Source organism: Hypomesus transpacificus, chromosome 2, assembly GCF_021917145.1.
Source record: "Hypomesus transpacificus isolate Combined female chromosome 2, fHypTra1, whole genome shotgun sequence".
Lineage (NCBI taxonomy): Eukaryota > Metazoa > Chordata > Actinopteri > Osmeriformes > Osmeridae > Hypomesus > Hypomesus transpacificus.
Window position 1 is genome coordinate 508,945 of NC_061061.1, and position 23,570 is coordinate 532,514.

Genomic DNA, 23,570 nt, shown 5'->3' on the forward strand with positions numbered 1-23,570 from the left:
TGGGAGTGGGAGACTGGAGGTGTGCTGTGTCCTAGCTGACAGGTACTGTACCAGCCTGGGAGTGGGAGACTGGAGGTGTGCTGTGTGTTAGCTGACCTTGTCGCTGTCCACTGTGTTCTGCGAGGTGCGGGAGGCGATGGAGATGGTGTCTGGTTGGCTACTGCCCTCGCCCTGGCTGTCCAGCTCCTCTCCGTCCCTACAGGTAAACAAGAACAGGTAAACAACAACAAACAAACAGACACCATGGCAACATGGCAGGGGGATCAGGAGACAGTTTTGATATGTTACGTATGAATACAAATAATTATCTGAATCAGAATACGTATATAAAGAAAACGGCTCTTATCCAAAGCAATTTACAGGGGGGTTTTGAACCTGCAACCTCTTGATCTACAGTCCAATGCTCTAACCACTGAACTATACCAACTAGCTGGCTCTCACAGGACAACTAAATCCAATATGTGCGGGCTGGTAAGACTAAACTGACTAAAATGAAACTGTGTTGGTTTGAAGTCAGATAAGGACAACATTTGTTCTGACTGATGCTCCAAAAGTTGAAGTTAAAATGTCAGCTCGTGTTTAGTGGGAAGATAATTAAATTCATTTACTTTAGAGGTGTTTTATGTTTTTGTTTTGGTTGTATGGGATTAGTTTTTATATTATTGTGTGCTGCAACCAAACTGCCCTCAGGAAATGAATAAAGATGAACTGAGGTGAACTGAGTCCCACCTGCGGGCCTTGTGCTTGGCGGTAGTGGCTTTAGGGATGTGGATGGGCTCCTTTAGCGCCCCCCGCAGGTGGATGGTGCGCTCCTGGATCACCTCACGGATGTGCTTGATCCAGTCCTGCTTGTTCTCTAGGCTGGATGCCTGAGAAGACACACACACACACAGGTTTGTTCTTATATCCTAGTGGGGCCCTCCCGTTCCCTCCCAAATGTCTATACACTAACGACTAACCCTTAATGTAACACACATTCTAAGCCTAACTCTGAAACCCCTTGAAGCATTATTTCACTATACTTGTGAGGACATTTGCTCACCACAAGAGTGGTTAAACAAGACCACACAAACATATACACACAGACACACTCAACATGATGTCAAACTTTTGACCCAACCCAAACTTGGGGTTACTTTCAATCACTTAAATCTTCATTTTGATGAACTCTTAGGTATCTGTGTGTGAGAGAAAGAAAGAGACGCAGAGCAGCAAGAGAGTGTGTGTGTGAGGGTGTGTGCGTGTGTGTGAGAGCGTGTGTGTGTGTGAGAGAGCGTGTGTGTGTGACCGTTTGTGTGTGAAGACTTGCGTCTTGCTTTAGCATGAATCACAGACCCATCTTGAGGGCCCATAGCAACAGTGATCAAGGCAGTGTTGTTACATCAGACACATTTACCATTGCCATGCCAGTTACATAATGCACACGCTGTATGACTCACAATGTGTTAACTCAAATATCTAAAAGATGAATACAATACGTCGTGGGAACAACCTTTGTAGGATTCAATAGGAACCATGGTGGTGCTTAATCTCACAAATGACATTTGGATCGGTTGTTGTATAGAGTTTGCTTGTTAGCATTCACCTTGAGGACCACTGTGCTATCTGAGGATGGGGTTAGCATGTTAGCATTTACCTTGAGGACAATCTTGTTGAGGATGGGAATAGCATGTTAGCATTTACTTTGAGGACAATCTTATTGTCTGAGGACAGGGTTAGCATGTTAGCATTTACCTTGAGGATATTCTTGTTTGAGGACGGGGTTAGCATGTTAGCATTTACCTTGAGGACAATCTTGTTGTCTGAGGATGTGGTTAGCATGTTAGCATTTACCTTGAGGACAATCTGGTTGTCTGAGGATGTGGTTAGCATGTTAGCATTTACCTTGAGGACAATCTTGTTGTCTGAGGACGGGGTCCTCCCCATCCAGAGGGCAAACTTGCAGGGGTCTCCCTCCACATGCTCTGTGACCCCCAACTCAGAGGTCTGCGCATCAACAGCAAAACAAACACAACAGAATATGTTATTCACAGAGAGACTATAGAAAGAGAAGAGAGAGCGTGCTATCCCGAAAGAACCTCTGCATCCACGTTTACATTTTGTTCATCTACAAATGCTTTCATCCAAAGTAAACATGGTACACACAGAAAGTACGGCAGAAGGTCAAGGATCAGAAGTGCGCAGTTCCAAATCGAGATAAACAAACCACTTTAGGTACATTAGAAGAGATTAATCAAACCACTTCATTTCCATCGTGTATCTAGAGAGTCAACACAGAGACAGCCATCCTTAAACAACCTCCGTATCAAAACCACCGGCCATTCACGAGAAAGCATTGAGGTTCGTACTCACAAACAGCTTGCTCTTGTAGAGGTACTTGCTGCGGCCGGACGAGTCCTTCACCTCCTTGCTGAAGACCAGGGACATCTCAAACAGGAAGAGGTGACGCTCGCGCCCCTTGCGGATCAACGTCTTGGGGTCCCACACCTGGAACGCCTCCTGAACGATCAGCTCCCCCTGCGACTCCAGGTTCCCATCAAACCCTGTTCCGCACGGCACAGATGGAGCACGGTGAACCACAGCTCAGTGGTTAGAGCATTTGACTGCTGGATAAGCATCAGCAGGTTTGAATTTACACCGTACGTCACTTTGGATAAAAGTGTTTGCTTAAAGGACTGCGTTCCATTGCAGGCTTGTTAAACCGTACACAGTGCAGACTACAGACATGTTCAACTCCAGTGTCACTTGTATTTCTAGACTGGAAAGGACCAGCGCTGTACTCCCAGCATGGGTAGGTAGTGTACTTCCAGCCTGGGTAGGTAGTGTACTCCCAGCCTGGGTAGGTAGTGTACTCCCAGTCTATCATGGGTAGGTAGTGTACTCCCAGCCTCTCATGGGTAGGTAGTGTACTCCCAGCCTATCATGGGTAGGTAGTGTACTCCCAGCCTCTCATGGGTAGGTAGTGTACTCCCAGCCTGGGTAGGTAGTGTACTCCCAGCCTGGGTAGGTAGTGTACTCCCAGCCTATCATGGGTAGGTAGTGTACTCCCAGCCTATCATGGGTAGGTAGTGTGCTCCCAGCCTGGGTAGGTAGTGTACTCCCAGCATGGGTAGGTAGTGTACTCCCAGCCTGGGTAGGTAGTGTGCTCCCAGCCTATCATGGGTAGGTAGTGTACTCCCAGCCTATCATGGGTAGGTAGTGTACTCCCAGTCTATCATGGGTAGGTAGTGTACTCCCAGTCTATCATGGGTAGGTAGTGTACTCCCAGTCTATCATGGGTAGGTAGTGTACTCCCAGCCTGGGTAGGTAGTGTACTTCCAGCCTGGGTAGGTAGTGTACTCCCAGCCTATCATGGGTAGGTAGTGTGCTCCCAGCCTGGGTAGGTAGTGTGCTCCCAGCCTATCATGGGTAGGTAATGTACTCCCAGCCTATCATGGGTAGGTAGTGTACTCCCAGTCTATCATGGGTAGGTAGTGTACTCCCAGTCTATCATGGGTAGGTAGTGTACTCCCAGTCTATCATGGGTAGGTAGTGTACTCCCAGCCTATCATGGGTAGGTAGTGTACTCCCAGCCTATCATGGGTAGGTAGTGTGCTCCCAGCCTATCATGGGTAGGTAGTGTACTTCCAGTCTATCATGGGTAGGTAGTGTACTCCCAGCCTCTCATGGGTAGGTAGTGTACTCCCAGCCTCTCATGGGTAGGTAGTGTACTCCCAGCCTGGGTAGGACCAGCGCTGTGTTCCTTTATCCGTCGTGCAGTGACACCCACCTTCCATCATGCTGAGGTGCATGGCGTCGTTAGCTCTCTTTGGGACACTCAGCATCACCTCCAGCCCATCCTTGATCTCTCCCTTCCCCTCTTCACAGCACGTCAGGAGCTCCTGCACACACACACACACACAATAACATAAACACACGCACACACACACACACTCACTATCTCTCTATTCTTAAACGAAAGGCTGGACTTATAGTCTATATGGGAAAAGTGTTATGCAAACCTTTAACAGAAGCTGGTACTTGGTTATTCTCTGCACTGGTTTGATGAGGTATGAGGAGATGGAGTTGGCCAATCTGTGTCTCTGTTGAATTTCCTAAAAAAAACAACAGCAGCATATTAGTCTTGCATGTTGGTCATGGTCAACCGTTTCAACCAATATGAGCTGTTCTTCAAAGGTTCACAGATCAAATTAAAATAAAAAAAACATTCTTAGCAGCTTACATCAAAGTAGGATCCTGCATGCTCCAGGATGAGTTGTGTTGAGTCTGGCTTATTCTTGCAGTAGTTCACATACATCTGGAACTTATCAGCCTGGAGAATGACACGCACAGTATATCATGAGTCTACAGGCCTCTCTGTGTTTCTCACTGGGCGACTGAAGACACTCCAGCTTCATCAGCAAACATGGCTGTATTCTCCTCTATCTTCGGGCATGTCTCTTACCCCTACCCTCACCCCTACCCTCACCACCACGATCACCTCCACGATCACCTCCATGATGATCTAGCGTGGTTCTCACCTCCTCTATGATCTCCTCTACCCTCTATCACCTCCTCTATGATCTCCTCTACCCTCTATCACCTCCTCTATCCTACATCATGGCTGTCACCTTCTGTATCCTCTGTCTCAGTTTTCCCCAGCAAACCTTATGCATCCTCTGCACATGACAAGCTCACCCAGGTGACGAAACAGTGGCCGACGTCTTCAGGCAGCTGTTCGTACTTCTCCAGCTCCTTCAGGAAGATGCTGTGAAGAGAGCGACATCATCCACACTCACCATGCTTGGAGGGACAACAAAGGTGTACAACGTGATGATCAAACAATCAGAACAGCCGAGGAGGAAGCAGATGCGGCCCTCTTCCCCCTTGGACGAGGTCGTGAGTAAGGAGGACGTACTTGTGGTGGAACTCGTCGAGATCCTGCATGTTGCCGAAGATGATGTGTTCTTTGTTGACGATTCCAGGAGGGACTTCCTCCACGCCGCTGCTCATCTCCCACAGGTACGTCTGGTAAAACACAACACAACAGCACACTCAGGACAGCTGGGATTACGGATTCGATTCAATTCACAACCTGGCAAATAAACTGAATGAAATTGACCACAAACCCGGAACTGAAAGGTTTTAGTGAAACAGAGTTTAAAGTCGTCTGGCTACAAGGTTGCTCTGGCTTAAGTGTGAAGGCTGCAGGAGTCAGGCTGTAAGGTCGTTAGTAAATAGAAATCTGAAGTGATTCAATGCTAATATCCCTGGATTGATAGGTCATCAGTGGGGTACTTACATCTGTGCATTCCCTCAAGTCTCTGACGTACGCCTTCTCTGTCTGGATGAGCTCCGCCATTATGAACCTGCCAAAGCAGCAACGTAAGACGGACACAGTAACAGCCTTCCACTGAGTGTGAACACCTAACATTTTCAGTAAATAGTACTATGACCAAATAGTACAGTAAATACATACTTTTTACTTTCAGCAAATATAAATCGTACTAGTAAATACATACTCTTTCCTGCGAGCAGACTTCCTCTTTTCCTCGTTCAGTTCGTGGGCGGCATCCCTCAGTTTGACCTCTAACTCCGGCGCGCTGGCCGGTATGATGTCCAGTTGCAGGTCTTTACTCTACAGGACAGGAAACCCAGCGGCCATTAGGGGGCACTGAGGGGGCAGCCATTGTGCGGTTGCGTGCCACCTCTCTACTGGAAGACTAAAACATTCTGTAGGTATCTCCTGATACTCACAGTCTTGTTGGAGTCAGACGAGATGCCCAGCGTTTTCTCCAGACACGAGCGGTACTTGTCCATGCGCAGGGAGAAATCTCGGTAGCGCTTGTCGACGGACGCCACCCATTTCTTGATCTCCTGAGCGTGGGCGTGGCCCTTCTCACAGAAGCTCTCTGCCAGCTGGATCAACAACTTCACCCGCTCTTTGGTTTGCTGTTGGTGAGACAGACTTTTACTCTTTATTATTGGTTTTATATATCCATAAAGGGGAAGATAAGGCTGAAATGTACAAGTCTAGTTCCAATAAGGACCTCCAGACCTGGGCAGAGATCTGGTTTAGATCCTGACCTTGGCGGTGATCTGGTTTAGATCCTGACCTTGGCAGAGACCTGGTTTAGATCCTGACCTTGGCAGAGACCTGGTTTAGATCCTGACCTTGGCAGAGATCTGGTTTAGATCCTGACCTTGTCGGTGATCTGATTTAGATCCTGACCTTGGCAGAGATCTGGTTTAGATCCTGACCTTGGCGGTGATGTGGAAGTCATGGTGCTCCTTCAGCAGCTCCTGGGTGTGTTGGAGGCTGGAGCCCGTTGAGGTGTGTGTGGACAGGTAGAACTCGCCAGCATCATGCAGCCACTCCAGCGCCTGGGAGTGGGAGAGACAGGGTGAACACACAGCCCCCTGGCACACCAACACACACGCGGGTGTGTGTACACACACAGGACACATGGAAGGCTGGGTGTCCACCTGCCCCCACCTCATATGCTCACATCTGGAGTTGCTGGACAGGGTCTCAACTTGATGGCTCTCACATCTCATTGAGTAACTTACTGTGCATTGCTGTGTCATATGTTGATAATTAAGGGTCGAGAAATGGTCTGATTGGTTGTTCTTGTGTATAAAGGGAAATGTGAAGCATTGTTCTGTGGATTCTTGATCTCCTGAGACCTTCTCCTCAGCTCTGGCTTGTCCATGTACTCATTCTCTTTGCTCACCTCTTGCTGTCTCTCTCTGGTTTACAATAGTCATGGTAGCGTAGGTAAGAGTTAACCTTCATTTTGTAACATGTTTGCCTTGTAATTGATTTCATTCATTTGCAACGTTATTAAATGTTTATTTCATTTTAACCTTACTTTGACCATTCTTGCTCTGATTTAACCCATTAAGTGAAATAACTGTCATTCTATTGATATTGGCATAATTTGGTTCATGTTACCGTAATACACTGTTCAGTTTCCCATCTTCCTTTAAACCATAGGGGATTTAGTTTGGGTTGCTTGGCCAATATGTGACCCACTACACACACATGGACTATATTCCCATACATTATTCATTAGTACTGTATTTTACTATGTGCTTTGTACATGCTTTTAAATTCGATCCTGTATTGATTGTTACTTGTTGAACTGTACTACTGTAAATGCCTCTGCACTTTGCAAATTACAGGGAAATCGGTTATTAATTGAGTTACTTCGTTAAATTCTTCAAATTGTAGTGCAGTACCCCGGCACGACCACATGAGGGCGCAGGCAGTATTTTCAACACGCTGCATTGAGGTGTACAGCTCAGTGGTTCGAGGGTTTGACTGCAAATCGAGAGGTCAAAGGTCCCAGTATGTGGGACCTGGGACCTGTCCCAAGAGAGGCTGTGGCTTTGGCATGAAATTGACTTCTTTAGCGTGAAGGATCCCCTGCTAGTATTCCACGACTGTCAACCAATCCGATTTGGAGGCTGGAGGTCCCCAGTACCTGCTTGGCGCTGCGCTCGAACACCACGTACTGCTGGCACTGGTCCAGCCGGCGCTTCCTCAGGGTCCAGAAGTGCAGAACCCGGTTCTCCCTCTGCAGCAGCTCGTTCAAGATGTCTGACACAACACACAACACAGTGGCTGGTCAGAACACACGAGGGCGGTACCGCAGAGGAGGTCAGCGGTCGGGGAGGCGGAGCTTACTTTTGACCTGTGTCTCAGGTGCCTTGACGTGGGCCAGCATGCCTGGCATGTTGACGCTGTTCCTGTGCAGGTACTTCAGGAAGACGTCTGCGTTGCGTCTGGCTAAGGTACACGCCTGGGGGAGAGGAAGTTACACACACACACACACATGTTCAAGTCAGATATCAAACCACCTGCTGTGTAAAGTTTGTGTACACTGTGTTTAGTGTGTGTGCGCAGTGTGTGTGTGCAGTGTGTGTGCGCAGTGTGTGTGTGCAGTGTGTGTGCGCAGTGTGTGTGAAGTGTGTGTGCGCAGTGTCTGTGTGCAGTGTGTATGCGTGTAATGTACGTGTAGTGTGTGTGCACAGTGTCTGTGTGCAGTGTGTTTAGTGTGTGTGCGCAGTGTCTTTGTGCAGTGTGTGTGTGCGTGTAATGTATATGTAGTGTGTGTATAATGTGTGTGCAGAGCATGTAATGTGTATATTGTGTGTGTGCAGAGTGTGTAGAGTGTATAGTGTGTGCAGTGTGTATGCAGTGTGTGTGTAGAATGTGCAGTGTGTGTGCTGTGTGTGTGCAATGTGTGTGTAGAGTGTGCAGTGTGTGTGCAGTGTGTGTGCAGTGTGTGTGCAGTGTGTGCAGTGTGCAGTGTGTAGAGTGTGCAGTGTGTAATGAGTGCAGTGTGTGTGCAGTGTGTAGAGCGTGTAGAGCATGTGCAGTGTGCAGAGTGTGCAGTGTGTGGAGTGTGCGGTGTGTAATGAGTGCAGTGTGTGCAGTGTGTAGAGTGTGCAGTGTGTGGAGCGTGCAGTGTGTAGCAAGTGCGGTGTGTGCAGTGTGTGTGCAATGTGCAGTGCGCAGAGTGTGCAGTGTGTGGAGTGTGCAGAGTGTGCAGTGTGTGCAGTATGTGCAGTGTGTGCAGTGTGCGCAGTGTGTTGTGTGTGCAGTGTGTGCAGTGTGTAGAGCGTGTAGAGTATGTGCAGTGTGTGCTGTGTGCAGAGTGTGCAGTGTGTGCAGTGTGCGGTGTATAAAGTGTGCACTGTGTGATGAGTGCAGTGTGTGCAGTGTGTGCAGTGTTTGCAGTGTGTGCAATGTGCAAATGCAGAGTGTGCGGTGCGTTGAGTGTGCAGTGTGTGCAGTGTGCAGTGTGTGCAGTGTGTGCGGAGTGTGCAGTGTATGCAGTGTGTTGAGTGTGCAGTGTGTGCAGTGTGTGCAGTGTGTGCAGTGTGTGACCTTCAGGAAGGCCTCCTTCTGCTCCAGGTGTTTGCTGATCATGGGAGTGACGTGGTCTGAGTCACTGTTGGGCCCCAGCTTGTCGGCTCCCCCACACCAGTCTTCCTCTCTCTTGTACTCCTGCTCCAGACTCTCCAGCACACTGCACACCTGGAACACACACACAGAGGACTGCTACTCCCACAATGCAACACCTGATCTCCACACACACAGAGGACTGCTACTCCCACAATGCAACACCTGATCTCCACACACATAGAGGACTGCTACTCCCACAATGCAACACCTGGAACACACACACAAAGGACTAGTAATCCCACAATGCAACACCTGATCTCCACACACACAGAGGACCACTAATCTCAAAATGCATCACCTGGAGCACACACACATGGGACTACTAATCCCACAATGCAACACCTGGCACACACACACACAGAAGACTGCTACTCCCACAATGCAACACCTGATCTCCACACACACACACACACACACACACACACACACACAGACACACACACACACACACACCTGCTCCGAGGTCTTGTAGAAGGCCACGGAGGCGTTGACCAGCTTGAGTCTGTCCTCCATCTTCAGCATGAGCTGCTGCCAGTGGTCGGCCACCTTCTCGGCACAGTCCCTGATCAGCTCCATGTGGTGGTGGCTGGCCTGGAGCAGGGCCTCGGCCTTCTGCTGCACCTGCAGGGCGCTCTGGTGGGTCTTCTGCAGGGGCAGAGCACACGGAGCACGGAGCACCACAACACAGTCACATCAGGAAGGTTGAGGTGAGGGAGGTGAGAGAGGGAGGGAGGGGGATTGAGGGAGGTGAGGGAGGGAGGTGAGGGAGGTGAGAGAGGGAGGGAGGGAAGTGAGGGAGGTGAGAAAGGGAGGGAGGTGAGAGAGGGAGGGAGGTGAGGGAGGTGAGAGAGGGAGGGAGGTGAGGGAGGTGAGGGAGGGAGGTGAGGGAGGTAGGTGAGGGAGGGAGGTGAGAGAGGAAGGGAGGCGAGGGAGGGAGGTGAGAGAGGGAGGGAGGTGAGGGAGGTGAGAGAGGGAGGGAGGTTAGTGAGGTAGGGAGGTGAGGGAGGTGGGGGAGGGAGGTGAGGGAGGAGGTGAGGAAGGTGAGGGAGGGAGGTGAGGGAGGGGGGGGAGGGGAGGGAGGCGTGAGGGGGTGGATGGGGGTGGATGGATGAATAGAGGCAGACTCTAGACAGACTCTTCTTGTGTTTGGCTCTAACCCTGTTTAAGCTGTGCGCTGCTGCTCCCTGATTATCTGCTGTACTTACAGAAATAAAAACATCTGCTAAATGAATGAAATGGAAACGCAGGAGGAACAGTGTGAGAGCATGTATGGAAGTGCTATCAGCAGGAGCCAGAGTGCTACCAACAGAGATTAGATCTACTCATAAGCAACTCTGCCACAGCAAGATGAAACGAAAGGGAACAAACACACCCTCAGATCAGCCACCTGTAGAACTGGGTCACGGAGGGCCTGCGTTTAGCTGTGTTAACACACCTCACAACAATATCAATAATGTCTGCATATAGTGGAGCGGAGAGGAGGGGAGGAGAATGGGCAGAGAGGGGGAGGTCGAGGAGAGACCTACCTCTATGGCATGTTGAAACTGCTCGTGTTCCTTCTGGAGTTGCTCTGCCTCTTGTAGGGAGCTGGCTGTAATCAACCCAGCGTTTAGCATGGACTCCCCGTTACGAATCCACCCCAGCACCTACACACACACACACACACACACACACACACACACACACATACACACACAGCCACATGCAGCCACATACACACATTTTTAGGTTAGAAGGTGACAGTTTTAATTGAGTAATCTCATAACCACTCAAAGACACTAGCTACATGTGTGTTTGTGTGCGTTTGTAATGCAAACTTTGTATGATCACCCTGTCTCACACACACACATTCAGGCATGACCACAAACACACACACCTCACTATCTAGAACATGGGTCAACTGTGGCTCTCCATAACAGCCTAGTAAACAAATAAATAAATAGTAAGCTAAATAAACCGACTTCTATCTGATGATGCTGCCCTACTTCTGACTCGGCCTAAATCCTGCCATGCTCTCAGTGAGGCTGGGCCACTTCCCAGCATGCAATGCGACAGGGGCTGCCTACCGGGAGCCCTGAATCTGTGCTAAGCTACGTCCTAAGCTACATGCTAAGCTACATGCTAATCGACATGCTCAGCTACTTGCTAAGCAATGTCGTAAGCTTCTTGCTAAGCAACATCGTAAGCTACAAGCTAAGTTACATGCTGAGCTACATGCTAAGCTACATGCTAAGCTACGTCCCAGGCCTGATTGGAAGGGGAAGCGCCAGGGGAGCAGGTGTGCACACACGTGCCAGTGCGTGCATGTGTGTGTGTCTGTGTGTGCAAGCGACTGTGTGTGTGTGCGTACCTGCTTGACCTCGGCCTGCAGGTGGCGTAGCTGCACACACTGCTCCAGGTGTCGGCGGTGCTGCTCAGCTGCCTGGTCCAGCTCCTGCTGCTTCTCATGCAGGAAGTCCAGCAGGTCCTGAACACGCGTGGCCATGTCCACATCCCTGTCACACAGGAGCTCCACACCTGCAACAACACACACCTGTCATACACCTGCAGCAACACACACCTGTCATACACCTGCAGCAACACACACCTGTCATACAACTGCAACAACACACACCTGTCATACACCTGCAGCAACACACACCTGTCATACACCTGCAGCAACACACACCTGTCATACAACTGCAGCAACACACACCTGTCATACACCTGCAGCAACACACACCTGTCATACACCTGCAGCAACAAACACCTGTCACACATCTGCAGGTACAACACTACCACAGGTATGGCATCCTAACCCAGGACCAGGCCCAGGACCAGGACCAGACAGCAACAGCAGAAAGAGCTGGCTGGGCCTGTGTCTCTTCTCTGTCTACTTACATTACACTCCATTGGTCCACAACGGCATGGTCTGACCCACAGCTCTCTACAGCCCCAAATGAAGCTAGATCTGTCCTGAGAGCTGGAGGCTTTCCTGTCGAATGTGTGTGTGTGTGTGTGTGTGTACTGTATATGTGTGGCTGTGTGTGTGTGTGTGTGTGTGTACTGTATATGTGTGGTTGTGTATGCGTCCACAGTGTACTGGGTTTATCCCAGAAACATGAGTCTATAGGATTACAAAGTCAAATCTGTTTGTCTGGCAAGCGACTCCTGCTGTGAGCTTACCAAGCTCCCCACACACACACACACACGCACACACTCTCACACACACACTCACACCCTGACTTTCTCTTCACAGAGCTTATAGAGCCTCACCAGGGTGCAGTACACAGCTAAACTACCCCCCTCCACACCAACCCCCCCCCCCCACCCACACACACTCATACACGCACAGTGTGTCGACCCTCACCAGTGGCCTGCACCTCGGTGACGTACTGCTGCAGCTCCTGGCCCTGGTGCACCACATCGAAGGCCAGGTTGGTCATGGTCAGGGCCTTGTCAGCGTGGTGCTGCAGCCTCTGCTCAGCCAGAGCCAGGTCCTCCGTGTCCAGCTCACCCCTCTGGCCCGCCAGGTCCTCGTTCCACGATTCCAGGTCTGAGATGATCTGGAGGGAGAGAGAGGGCAGGGTAGGGTCGCTGGAGCTGTCTGCAACGCGTCCTTCTGTGTCAGCACGCACGCTAAAATACGAAATGTCAAAAACCCTGAACGGTAAAGTTAGTGGAGGAGAAGCCATTGTAGAAGTATGACCCGGTCTCCGTCTCTGTTCAGAATCTCCTCTGTGTTGCCAGCTCATTTCCTGTGTAGCTTCTCACAGCCCCAGGCTGTAGGCTACTCTGTGAGCAGAGATGCCAACTAGCTAAGCTAAAGGCTAGCAGGAAATGGAGTCTCTGATGCTAACAACCTAAGCTAACATCTAACAGGAGATGAAGCTCTGTCTCTTGATGCTAACTAAGCTCATGGCTAGCAGCAGGTAGAGTTCTGTCTCTGACGCCAACACAATAAGTTAACGGCTATCACAAGATGACACACAGAAACACGTATTTTGGGGGCTAAACTACGGCGGGGCAAATCCATACAGTCGTGGGGCTCAAATCAATGTTGGTCGCGAGAGCGTGAAGTTCAAAAGGGCTACATGAAAATGGAACGGGTTGGCTTATCCTGCTCTGTAATTTTCTTATTCTGCTCGGTAATTTTAAAGGCCAACCAAGCCCTTCCCTGCTGCCGCCCATGCTCTGCAGCGCAAAACCACCGTGCATACACATGACAATGTGCCACACCCATCCACCCCCACACACACAAATACACACTGCAGATACACACGGCACACATCCGACACACCATTATTTTGTTTTTTTTCATTTTAGTCATTTAGCAGACGCTCTTATCCAGAATGACTTACAGTAAGTACGGGGACATTTCCCCGAGTAGGGTGAAGTGCCTCGCCCAAGGACACAACGTCATTCGCACGGCCGGGAATCGAACCGGCAACCTTCTGATTACTAGCCCGATTCCCTAACCGCTTAGCCATCTGACTCCCTGCACTCGCAGTAGAACTCCAGTTTTCTCAGCCAGCACACTCACGTCGATGGCGTCCCTCTCGAAGATGCGCAGCTGCAGGAAGAGCTCCAGCTTGATCTTCCTCTCCTGGAACAGCTCCTCCATCTGGCCCTGGGCCTCGTCCAGCTGGGCCAGCACCGTCTCGATGTGGGCCATGGAGCTGTTGTGGGGCGTCTTGTTGCTGGAGACGGCCGAGTCCCTGGAGCCAGACAGGGGGAAAGGCGGGCTGGTCGGATTCATACTTTTCGTGCGTGGTGATGTGTAAATTGTGCATGTAGAAAGTGTTCTTCTTAATGGTGCATATAGAAAGATTATGCATTTCATGCATGTATTATAAGGCATGTGTTACCTGGCTGCAGGTGTTACCTGAGCTATAGGTGTTACCTGGCAGTAGGTGTTACCTAGCTGCAGGTGTTACCTGACTGTAGGTGTTACCTGAGCTATAGGTGTTACCTGGCTGTAGGTGTTACCTGGCTGTAGGTGTTACCTGGCTGTAGGTGTTACCTAGCTGCAGGTGTTACCTGGCTGTAGGTGTTACCTGGCTGTAGGTGTTACCTGGCTGCAGGTGTTACCTGACTGTAGGTGTTACCTGACTGTAGGTGTTACCTGGCTGTAGGTGTTACCTGACTGTAGGTGTTACCTGAGCTGCAGGTGTTACCTGAGCTATAGGTGTTACCTGACTGTAGGTGTTACCTGGCTGCAGGTGTTACCTGAGCTGCAGGTGTTACCTGGCTGTAGGTGTTACCTGAGCTGCAGGTGTTACCTGAGCTATAGGTGTTACCTGGCTGTAGGTGTTACCTGGCTGCAGGTGTTACCTGAGCTGCAGGTGTTACCTGGCTGTAGGTGTTACCTGAGCTGCAGGTGTTACCTGGCTGTAGGTGTTACCTGAGCTGCAGGTGTTACCTGACTGTAGGTGTTACCTGATCTATAGGTGTTACCTGGCTGTAGGTGTTACCTGGCTGTAGGTGTTACCTGAGCTATAGGTGTTACCTGGCTGTAGGTGTTACCTGAGCTGCTGGATGAGGTCCTCTCCCTCCTTGATGACGTTGACAGTGGCCTGCAGGGTGGTCTGCTGCTGCTGGCTGAAGCGCTTGATCAGCTCCTGCACCGCCTCCACCGCCTCAGCATACACATCATCCAGAAGCTCCTTCTGCAGCTCCTCCAACCACGTCCACAGCTGCGGAAAACAGACAGTAACACCCAGCCAATCACAGAGGGCCGTGCTAGCACGTCAGGGTTCAGAGGGAGGGAGGTAGAGAGGGAGGGACAAGACCTGGTCTGGCCCTCAGAACGGGGGGGGGTTCCTTCCTCACTGATGTTCATTACACACACACACTCACACACACTCACACACACATGCACACGCATACACACACACACACACAACGACTTCAAGTATTCTATCCACTAGATGGGGCTCTATACAAGTTCAAGTCTCTCTCTGTCTCTCTGTCTCCCAAACAGACCCACACACACACTGATGGCTGTGCATTAGGATTGTCCTACCTCCTTGACGTGTGTGTGGAAGGCCACAGACATGTCCAGCAGGATCTTCCTCTGCTCCACGCGCCGTACAAAGTCCTGGATGCGGTCCTCCAGCTGACGGGCCGCCTGGTAGATCTCCTCCGGGTCACACTCGCCCGTCTGGGCCAGCTGCTCTGCTGCTTCCAGCAGCTTGTCAGCATTGGTGTAGGTGTTCTGTCAGGGGGGGGGGGCATCGTTACCCTGACGCCTTGACATACTGTATACCCTGTCTCTACGTATCTACCCTGTCTCTAGGTATCTACCCTGTCTCTAGGTATCTACCCTGTCTCTAGGTATCTAACCTGTCTCTAGGTATCTACCCTGTATCTAGGTAACTACCCTGTCTCTAGGTATCTACCCTGTCTCTAGGTATCTACCCTGTCTCTAGGTATCTAACCTGTCTCTAGGTATCTACCCTGTATCTAGGTAACTACCCTGTCTCTAGGTATCTACCCTGTCTCTAGGTAACTACCCTATCTCTAGGTATCTACTCTGTCTCTAGGTATCCACCCTGTCTCTAGGTATCTACCCTGTCTCTAGGTAACTACCCTGTCTCTAGGTATCTACCCTGTCTCTAGGTATCTACCCTGTCTCTAGGTATCTAACCTGTCTCTAGGTATCTACCCTGTATCTAGGTAACTACCCTGTCTCTAGGTATCTACCCTATCTCTAGGTATCCACCCTGTCTCTAGGTATCCACCCTGTCTCTAGGTATCTAACCTGTCTCTAGGTATCTACCCTGTCTCTAGGTATCTACTCTGTCTCTAGGTATCCACCCTGTCTCTAGGTATCTACCCTGTCTCTAGGTATCCACCCTGTCTCTAGGTATCTACCCTGTCTCTAGGTAACTACCCTATCTCTAGGTATCTACTCTGTCTCTAGGTATCCACCCTGTCTCTAGGTATCTACCCTGTCTCTAGGTATCCACCCTGTCTCTAGGTATCTACTCTGTCTCTAGGTATCTACCCTGTCTCTAGGTAACTACCCTGTCTCTAGGTAACTACCCTGTCTCTAGGTAACTACCCTGTCTCTAGGTATCTACCCTGTCTCTAGGTATCTACCCTGTCTCTAGGTAACTACCCTGTCTCTAGGTATCTACCCTGTCTCTAGGTATCTACCCTGTCTCTAGGTAACTACCCTATCTCTAGGTATCTACCCTGTCTCTAGGTATCTACCCTGTCTCTAGGTAACTACCCTATCTCTAGGTATCTACCTTGTCTCTAGGTAACTACCCTATCTCTAGGTATCTACCCTGTCTCTAGGTAACTACCCTATCTCTAGGTATCTACCCTGTCTCTAGGTATCTAACCTGTCTCTAGGTTTCCTTTCCAACACACCTTTAGTTATGTACCCTGTCATCTTACTTCTACAGTGATAGATCTACATAAGGACTAGTTCTCAGGGACTATTGATTGTTGAGGAGTTCTACCAGCAGTAGAAGTTGGTCAGGGTCAGAAGTCTGGGTGCACCTGTGAGCAGGGTGATGACAGGAGTGCTCACCTGGGCCACCTCCTCAAAGTCCTCGTGTCTCTTCTGCAGGGCGCGGGCCCTGTGCAGAGACTTCCCCACTCCCGTGTGCTTACTGAGGAACGCCTCACCGTGGTTCTCTATCCAGTCCAGCACCTGGAGGCACACACACACGCACACACACAAACACACACACGCGCACACGCACGCACACACACACACACATGGCCACGCACACACACACACACACAAACACACACGCACACACACACAAACACACACGCACACACACACGCACACACACACACACACACACAAACACGCACACAAACACATGCACAGACACACAAAGTATTAATTGTTTCCTAGAGATGTACACAAACATATTCCTTGGTGAGATGAACCACTATCATTCAGAATGCCCTTATTATGTTCTCAACAGAGTCAGAGAGAGATGATGAAGGCAGTTTAAGACCGTGGTCTCAAGGTCCACTGTCAGAGAAGGAGGTAGGAGGTTTAAGACCGTGGTGTCAAGGTCCACTGTCAGAGAAGGAGGTAGGAGGTTTAAGACCGTGGTCTCAAGGTCCACTGTCAGAGAAGGAGGTAGGAGGTTTAAGACCGTGGTCTCAAGGTCCACTGTCAGAGAAGGAGGTAGGAGGTTTAAGACCGTGGTGTCAAGGTCCCCTGGAGGAGAGGGAGGTAGGAGGTTTCACTGAGGGACACACATGTCCCAGGAGCATCATGTGGCAGCTAATGGGATCACCATGGCAACCCAGAAAAAGATGCTGAGGAGAGATGCAGGAGGGAAGGGATGGAGAACGAGGGAAAGAGGGCTGTGGAAGTAGGTGAGAGAGAGGGAGACAGCAGCCTGCAGTGAGAGAGAGAGATAGAGAGAGAGAGATAGAGAGAGAGAGAGAGAGAGAGAGAGAGAGAGAGAGAGAGAGAGAGAGAGGGGAGAGAGAGAGAGAGAGAGGGAGGGGGAGAGAGGGGGGGGAGAGAGGGGGGGAGAGAGCAGCCTGCAGTGAGAAAGGGAGAGAGAGAGAGAGAGACAGAGAGAGGGAGAGAGGGAGAGAGAGAGAGACAGAGAGGGAGAGAGAGAGATGGGAGGGAGAGATGGAGTACAATAGAAAAGTGATGAGTTAGAGAAAGAGAGAGCATGAAGAGGAGGTAAAGAAAGAGATAGTATGTGTGTGTGTGTACTGCACATGTGTGTGTGTGTGTACTCTATGTGTGTGTATGTATGTGTGCACTGTACATGTGTGTGTGTGCCGGCCCCTACCTGCTGCACGTCCTGCTGGAAGACGCAGAGCTGCAGGCGCTGGTGCAGGCGCACCTTGCGCTGCTGCCAGACGTTCTCCAGCTGCCGCTGGTGGTGCAGCACCTCGTGGATGACGTCCAGCACGTGGTGAACCGCCTTGGAGTAGTTAGCCGAGGCCGTCAGGGAGTCAGCGCTGCCTGGGGTCAGGGGCCGCTGCAGCTTGTCCAGCAGGGACTTACCATCTTGGCTCACCTGAGGAGAGGAGAGGAGGGGAGAGGAGGAGAAAGGTTAGAGGTTAGAGGGGAGGAGAGGATGTTATTGTTGTTGAAAAATCATGTTTAGAACTTCAAAACTTTCATTTACATATTATAATTCATATAATTCATATTATTCATATAATATTCCTATGCTGTATGTGCAGTGCCTCAGAGGATAGTGTGGTGTATGTTCTAGCCCTGTGTCCTGCTCCCACCTCAGAGTATGCAGCAGTGACGTGCTCATACAGCCCCTGGTGGTGGTGGATGGTATCTTCCAGCTCCTGCAGTTCTGACGGGAGCTCTCCCTTCCCACACGCCTTGCCCCAGGGCTCCACACTGCCCATGTACTGCAGGGGACAACGCACGTCAACACACACACACACAGAAATACACACAAGGGATGAAGGAGGAGAGGGGAGGGATGGAGGAGAAGGGAGGGATGGAGGAGAGGGGAAGGATGGAGGAGAGGGGAGGGATGGAGGAGAAGGGAGGGATGGAGGAGAGGGGAAGGATGGAGGAGAGGGGAGGGATGGAGGAGAGGGGAGAGATGGAGGAGAGGGAAGGGATGGAGGAGAGGGGAGAGATGGAGGAGAGGGGAGAGATGGAGGAGAGGGGAGAGATGGAGGAGAGGGGAGGGATGGAGGAGAGGGGAGAGATGGAGGAGAGGGGAGAGATGGAGGAGAGGGGAGGGATGAAGGGGGGAAGGGAGGGATGGAGGATAGAGGAGGGAAGGGAGAGAGACAGAGGGAGGGATGGATGTTTCTGACCTGGTCAGCTTTGTGGTGGAAGGAGGCAGACATCTCCAGCAGGCTGCTGCGCTCGTCCAGCGCGGCGGCAAAGGCCTTCCACTCCTGCTCCAGCTGCCCTGAGATCTGCTGGATCTGCTGCGAGGCGTAGTGACCAGACTCCAGCAGACGGTTCCCCACAGACATGATCCTGTTGATGTTCACGTACACGTTCTGGAGGGAGACACATGCGGATGTCACAGCAGAACCTTCTAGAAAGAGAGACGTGCAGATGTCGAAGTGGAACAAACCCCTTGGATATGGGTAGACATGCACACTTTAGAGTAGATCATTCTGGAAGGGTGGACATACACACTTTTGATCTGAAGCTAAAGAAAAGTTCAAAACATGTAACGAAGTGTGCTAATTCTATTTCAAATATGGTTTATAACACACAGCTTCCAAATGACAGCCATCTGCTTCACACTGACAGTAAATAAGCATGCAGTTTTTCATCCCACCCCTAGAGGGCAGAGACCAACTTCACATTGCGTATGCGAGGCACACAGCCTCTTACATAATCGCAGACGATCCTCATCAGTATTTTTTGGTCGATTCCAGTCTCGTCGTAAAGATTATTATGGAAGAGAGTCTTTATTAAGGCAAATTTTCCACAACACTGAACACAAATGTAAATACTGTTGCTGAGTCCCTTCATGCTCGAACACACATCAAAAGAAAGATGGTTATTTCCAGCAAACAGGAAAGGCTGTATCCTGTGGAATACTGGGTGAGGGACCCAAGGCCCCCCTCCCCCAAGCCGAAGCCCCCTCCCCTTCCCCCTCCTGATGAGAGGAGACCCCCTGTCAGTGCAGGTGTGAAAACCCCCTCTGGAGACCAGAATACTGAGTAGAAACTAATCTGGGGCTACCACGGCTACCAGGGCTTCCACGGCTACCAGGGCTACCACGGCTAACACGGCTACCAGGGCTACCAGGGTTACCACGGCTCCCAATGCTACCAGGGCTACCACGGCTACCAGGGCTACCAGGGCTACCAGGGCTAACACAGCTACCAGGGCTACCAGGGTTACCACGGCTCCCATTGCTACCAGGGCTACAAGGGCTACCATGGCTACCAGGCCTACAAGGGCTACTAGGGCTACCATGGCTACCAAGGCTACATGGGCTACCAGGGCTAGCAGGGCATCCAGGGCTACCAGGGCTAGCAGGGCATCCAGGGCTACCAGGGCTACCAGGGCTACCAGGACTACCAGGACTTCCAGGACTACCAGGGCTACCAGGACTTCCAGGACTACCAGGGCTACCACGGCTACCAGGACTACCACGACTACCAGGGCTACCAGGACTACCACTCACACACTCCCCGTCGTCTTTCACTGTCATTACACAGATGAACACACCGTGAACAACTCCGGGGTGTGTGTCTGTGAGGAGAGGCTGGCCCCCAGGTGTGTGTCTCTGAGGAGAGGCTGGCCCCCAGGTGTGTCTTTGAGGAGAGGTAGGCCCCCAGGTGTGTCTGTGAGGAGAGGCTGGCCCCCAGGTGTGTGTCTGTGAGGAGAGGCTGGCCCCCAGGTGTGTGTCTCTGAGGAGAGGCTGGCCCCCAGGTGTGTGTCTGTGAGGAGAGGCTGGCCCCCAGGTGTGTCTGTGAGGAGAGGCTGGCCCCCAGGTGTGTCTGTGAAGAGAGGCTGGCCCCCAGGTGTGTGTCTGTGAGGAGAGGCTGGCCCCCAGGTGTGTGTCTGTGAGGAGAGGCTGGCCCGTGGGAGGAAGGATGTGCCCTTGGCGTGTATTCATCCTCGTCGATAATTCAAGTGACCTCATATTCATTTATTGATATGTTACATTATAATATCCATTGTTTCATTATATAACTGAATTGATCGATATTAATGCTTGTAGCTTCGACCCCCTTTCGATCCTGTGTACAGAACCGTGTATGACATCACGTCAACTGAAGTTCTGAATCCACGCTTCTCTGTCGACCAGCTGTCGACCAGCTGTAGTGTGGTATCTCTTGTGTTTTCTCTGTGTTCACCATTAAAATCAGCCTTCAGACATTTCCCTGCCTTTGATCTATTCATGATTCGTGAGTCGTGTATACAGATAAACGTACATATATGAATATATAAACTCCAGAACCCAGACTGTTGTCGCATCGTCAGCGGAGACATTTTCTTCAACAAGACTCTCACCATGCAGTTAATGGCAAATTATTTCGATTTTATAGTATACATATATATATTTACTGTAAATAGATTCTGACCTCCGAAAGCCTAGATCTACGCACTTCTGATCCTTGATCTGCAGCTGTCCTCTCTAGTGTGTTCGTGGCTGTGGAGAAAAGAGTGCGCCGGACTGAAAGTGTTTGGGTATAAAACGGGTCTCACCATGCAGTTCATGGCAAAGTGGTTGTGCTGGGTCTGGAGTTCTGCGGCCTGGGTGTGGGACCCACCGATCTCCGTGTAGCTGGTCAGGAACAGGCCCTTGTTGTGCAAGATCCAGTCAAACATCTGGAAACACACACGCCCAGACAAAACACACACAAGCATACACAAACCATAAACACACACACACAGACACACACAAAGACACACACACACACACATCCAGATTAGCAGGAGCAGGCTTGAGCTTGTGTAACTGCTGGTGTTAAAAGAAGCACAGAGAGCAAAGACATGAAGCTCACAACAATCCTACTAACACTGCCTCCTCCTGCTAACACTGCCTCCTCCTACTAACACTGCCTCCTCCTGCTAACACTGCCTCCTCCTGCTAACACTGCCTCCTCCTGCTAACACTGCCTCCTCCTGCTAACACTGCCTCCTCCTGCTAACACTGCCTCCTCCTACTAACACTGCCTCCTCCTGCTAACACTGCCTCCTCCTACTAACACTGCCTCCTCCTGCTAACACTGCCTCCTCCTGCTAACACTGCCTCCTCCTGCTAACACTGCCTCCTCCTACTAACACTGCCTCCTCCTGCTAACACTGCCTCCTCCTACTAACACTGCCTCCTCCTGCTAACACTGCCTCCTCCTGCTAACACTGCCTCCTCCTACTAACACTGCCTCCTCCTGCTAACACTGCCTCCTCCTGCTAACACTGCCTCCTCCTGCTAATACTGCCTCCTCCTGCTAACACTGCCTCCTCCTACTAACACTGCCTCCTCCTGCTAACACTGCCTCCTCCTACTAACACTGCCTCCTCCTGCTAACACTGCCTCCTCCTGCTAACACTGCCTCCTCCTGCTAACACTGCCTCCTCCTGCTAAACTGGATGACCTTCTGGGGAATCAAATAATTTCTTCATGAAGGATTCTGACGCTGTTTCCACAACCTGATGTTGACTTGTGTCTGAACTATTTGTAGTACTGTGGTTTGTTTGTGTTTTTGTAAAGAAATGTTTGATTACTTTTCAGTTTCATGAAGACTGAATATAACTGTTCAAGGAGTATCAGGACTGTTGTGAAGACTGTCCATCAGAAGTCTGTGCTGTCAAGGACACACACACACACACACTGTGAGTATGTTGAGCACACACACACACACACACACACAGCACAAGGGTGTTGATGTTTGTAATTCTGAGGCTTGCTGTCGACGGCCCTCTTGTCTGAGAGGCCTCTGGAGGGCTGGCTTCCTCTAATCTGACGGAACAACAGGGTCAAACCACATGACCGGTGTGTGTGTCTGCGAGTGGGTGTGGTTTGTGTGTAACTGCGCGTGCGTGTGTGGGGGGGGTTTGCGTGTGTGTGTTTAATTATAACTTGGCTGTCAAACCCACTTCTACAGCTCTCTCTGCCTGAGGCCCATGAAGCTATCTTTACACGGTGAGACCCTCTGTTAAACACACACCTCATCAGGGAGCTTTCCATCAGTGGGAACTGTCCTTTGAATATAAATACACTGCATGTGACACTATACCATACATCCTTACTTCAATGCATGACAGCTTTGTTAAAGTGTAGCCACGTGACAAAACGACAACTCTGAAGTGTAACACCCTTCAGCCCGACTGAGCGTCGATGTAGCTAGCAGCTGGTACAAGCGCACCTTTTCCGCGTCCTGTTCGAACAGCCGCAGCTGGAAACACTGATCCAGCTTCAGCTTCCTCATGTGCCAGAGCTGCTGCAGATGCTGCCGGGTGGTGTGCAGCTTGTCCAGCAGCGCCGTCACCTTGGGCGCCAGGCTGTGGGCCTCGTTAGCGTCGTTAGCCGCGCCGCGGTTAGCGTAGCCCTCGTTAGCCGCCGCCTGCAGCTTCTGGAGGAGCCGGCGTCCCTGGGCGTCCAGCTCCTCCACAGACGCCTTGGTGGCACGTTTCTTCAAGGCCGCGTGGTCTTCCATGAGCCGGCGCGCTCCTTCCAGGTCGCGGGGTAGGTCGCGCTGAGCCAGCGTCTCCTGCAGCTCCTCCAGCCGAGCTAGCGCCCGCGCAGCCTCGCTGGCGAACTCCTCGAACGCCATCCTGATCTCGATCCACTCGTCGTGGTTGTACTCCAGGCTGCCGTCAAAGTCGGAGGTGAGCTGGGAGGGGTCCACTACCTTGGTCAAGCCCTCCAGCGACACCATGATCGTCTGAAAAGGGGAGGGATGAAGGAGAGATGGAGGAGAGGTGGGGGACAGGGATGGAGACAGGTATGGAGACGGGTGGAGAGATGGAAAGAAATGATCATACAAGGGTTCATTATAATGCTCACAATGACTTCCTAGCAGCAGAGCATCACCACTGAATATGCATGAGGCAGCAGCGCATGTTATCACCAACACTACTGAATATGCATCAGGGTTAAACCCACTAGGACAGGTGGAGCACCTCAGATCATCACATCTCTATCACAAAGTAAGGAAGTGTTATTCTAGGTGCAAGAAGAGT

The 23,570-nt window shown here is 50.9% G+C and overlaps 1 protein-coding gene across 1 annotated transcript in view; it reads right to left on the minus strand.

Annotated features, from left to right (window-relative positions):
• triob (trio Rho guanine nucleotide exchange factor b) overlaps positions 1 to 23,570 on the minus strand; it is a 61,096-nt gene that overhangs the window by 22,377 nt on the left and 15,149 nt on the right. The window contains exons 6-34 of the mRNA XM_047031972.1: positions 22,754 to 23,272; positions 21,090 to 21,212; positions 18,725 to 18,916; positions 18,173 to 18,304; positions 17,722 to 17,952; positions 16,476 to 16,598; positions 14,958 to 15,149; positions 14,459 to 14,628; positions 13,476 to 13,650; positions 12,303 to 12,498; positions 11,304 to 11,470; positions 10,480 to 10,599; positions 9,407 to 9,598; positions 8,876 to 9,025; positions 7,670 to 7,784; positions 7,467 to 7,582; positions 6,241 to 6,363; positions 5,737 to 5,931; positions 5,502 to 5,617; positions 5,282 to 5,348; positions 4,898 to 5,007; positions 4,678 to 4,747; positions 4,223 to 4,312; positions 4,002 to 4,094; positions 3,770 to 3,881; positions 2,353 to 2,543; positions 1,885 to 1,986; positions 730 to 869; positions 97 to 196 (exon numbers count right to left, since the gene is read on the minus strand). Of these exons, the coding sequence (XP_046887928.1) occupies positions 97 to 196; positions 730 to 869; positions 1,885 to 1,986; positions 2,353 to 2,543; positions 3,770 to 3,881; positions 4,002 to 4,094; positions 4,223 to 4,312; positions 4,678 to 4,747; positions 4,898 to 5,007; positions 5,282 to 5,348; positions 5,502 to 5,617; positions 5,737 to 5,931; positions 6,241 to 6,363; positions 7,467 to 7,582; positions 7,670 to 7,784; positions 8,876 to 9,025; positions 9,407 to 9,598; positions 10,480 to 10,599; positions 11,304 to 11,470; positions 12,303 to 12,498; positions 13,476 to 13,650; positions 14,459 to 14,628; positions 14,958 to 15,149; positions 16,476 to 16,598; positions 17,722 to 17,952; positions 18,173 to 18,304; positions 18,725 to 18,916; positions 21,090 to 21,212; positions 22,754 to 23,272 (4,422 nt within the window). The remainder of the gene's footprint in view (positions 1 to 96; positions 197 to 729; positions 870 to 1,884; positions 1,987 to 2,352; positions 2,544 to 3,769; positions 3,882 to 4,001; positions 4,095 to 4,222; positions 4,313 to 4,677; positions 4,748 to 4,897; positions 5,008 to 5,281; positions 5,349 to 5,501; positions 5,618 to 5,736; positions 5,932 to 6,240; positions 6,364 to 7,466; positions 7,583 to 7,669; positions 7,785 to 8,875; positions 9,026 to 9,406; positions 9,599 to 10,479; positions 10,600 to 11,303; positions 11,471 to 12,302; positions 12,499 to 13,475; positions 13,651 to 14,458; positions 14,629 to 14,957; positions 15,150 to 16,475; positions 16,599 to 17,721; positions 17,953 to 18,172; positions 18,305 to 18,724; positions 18,917 to 21,089; positions 21,213 to 22,753; positions 23,273 to 23,570) is intronic.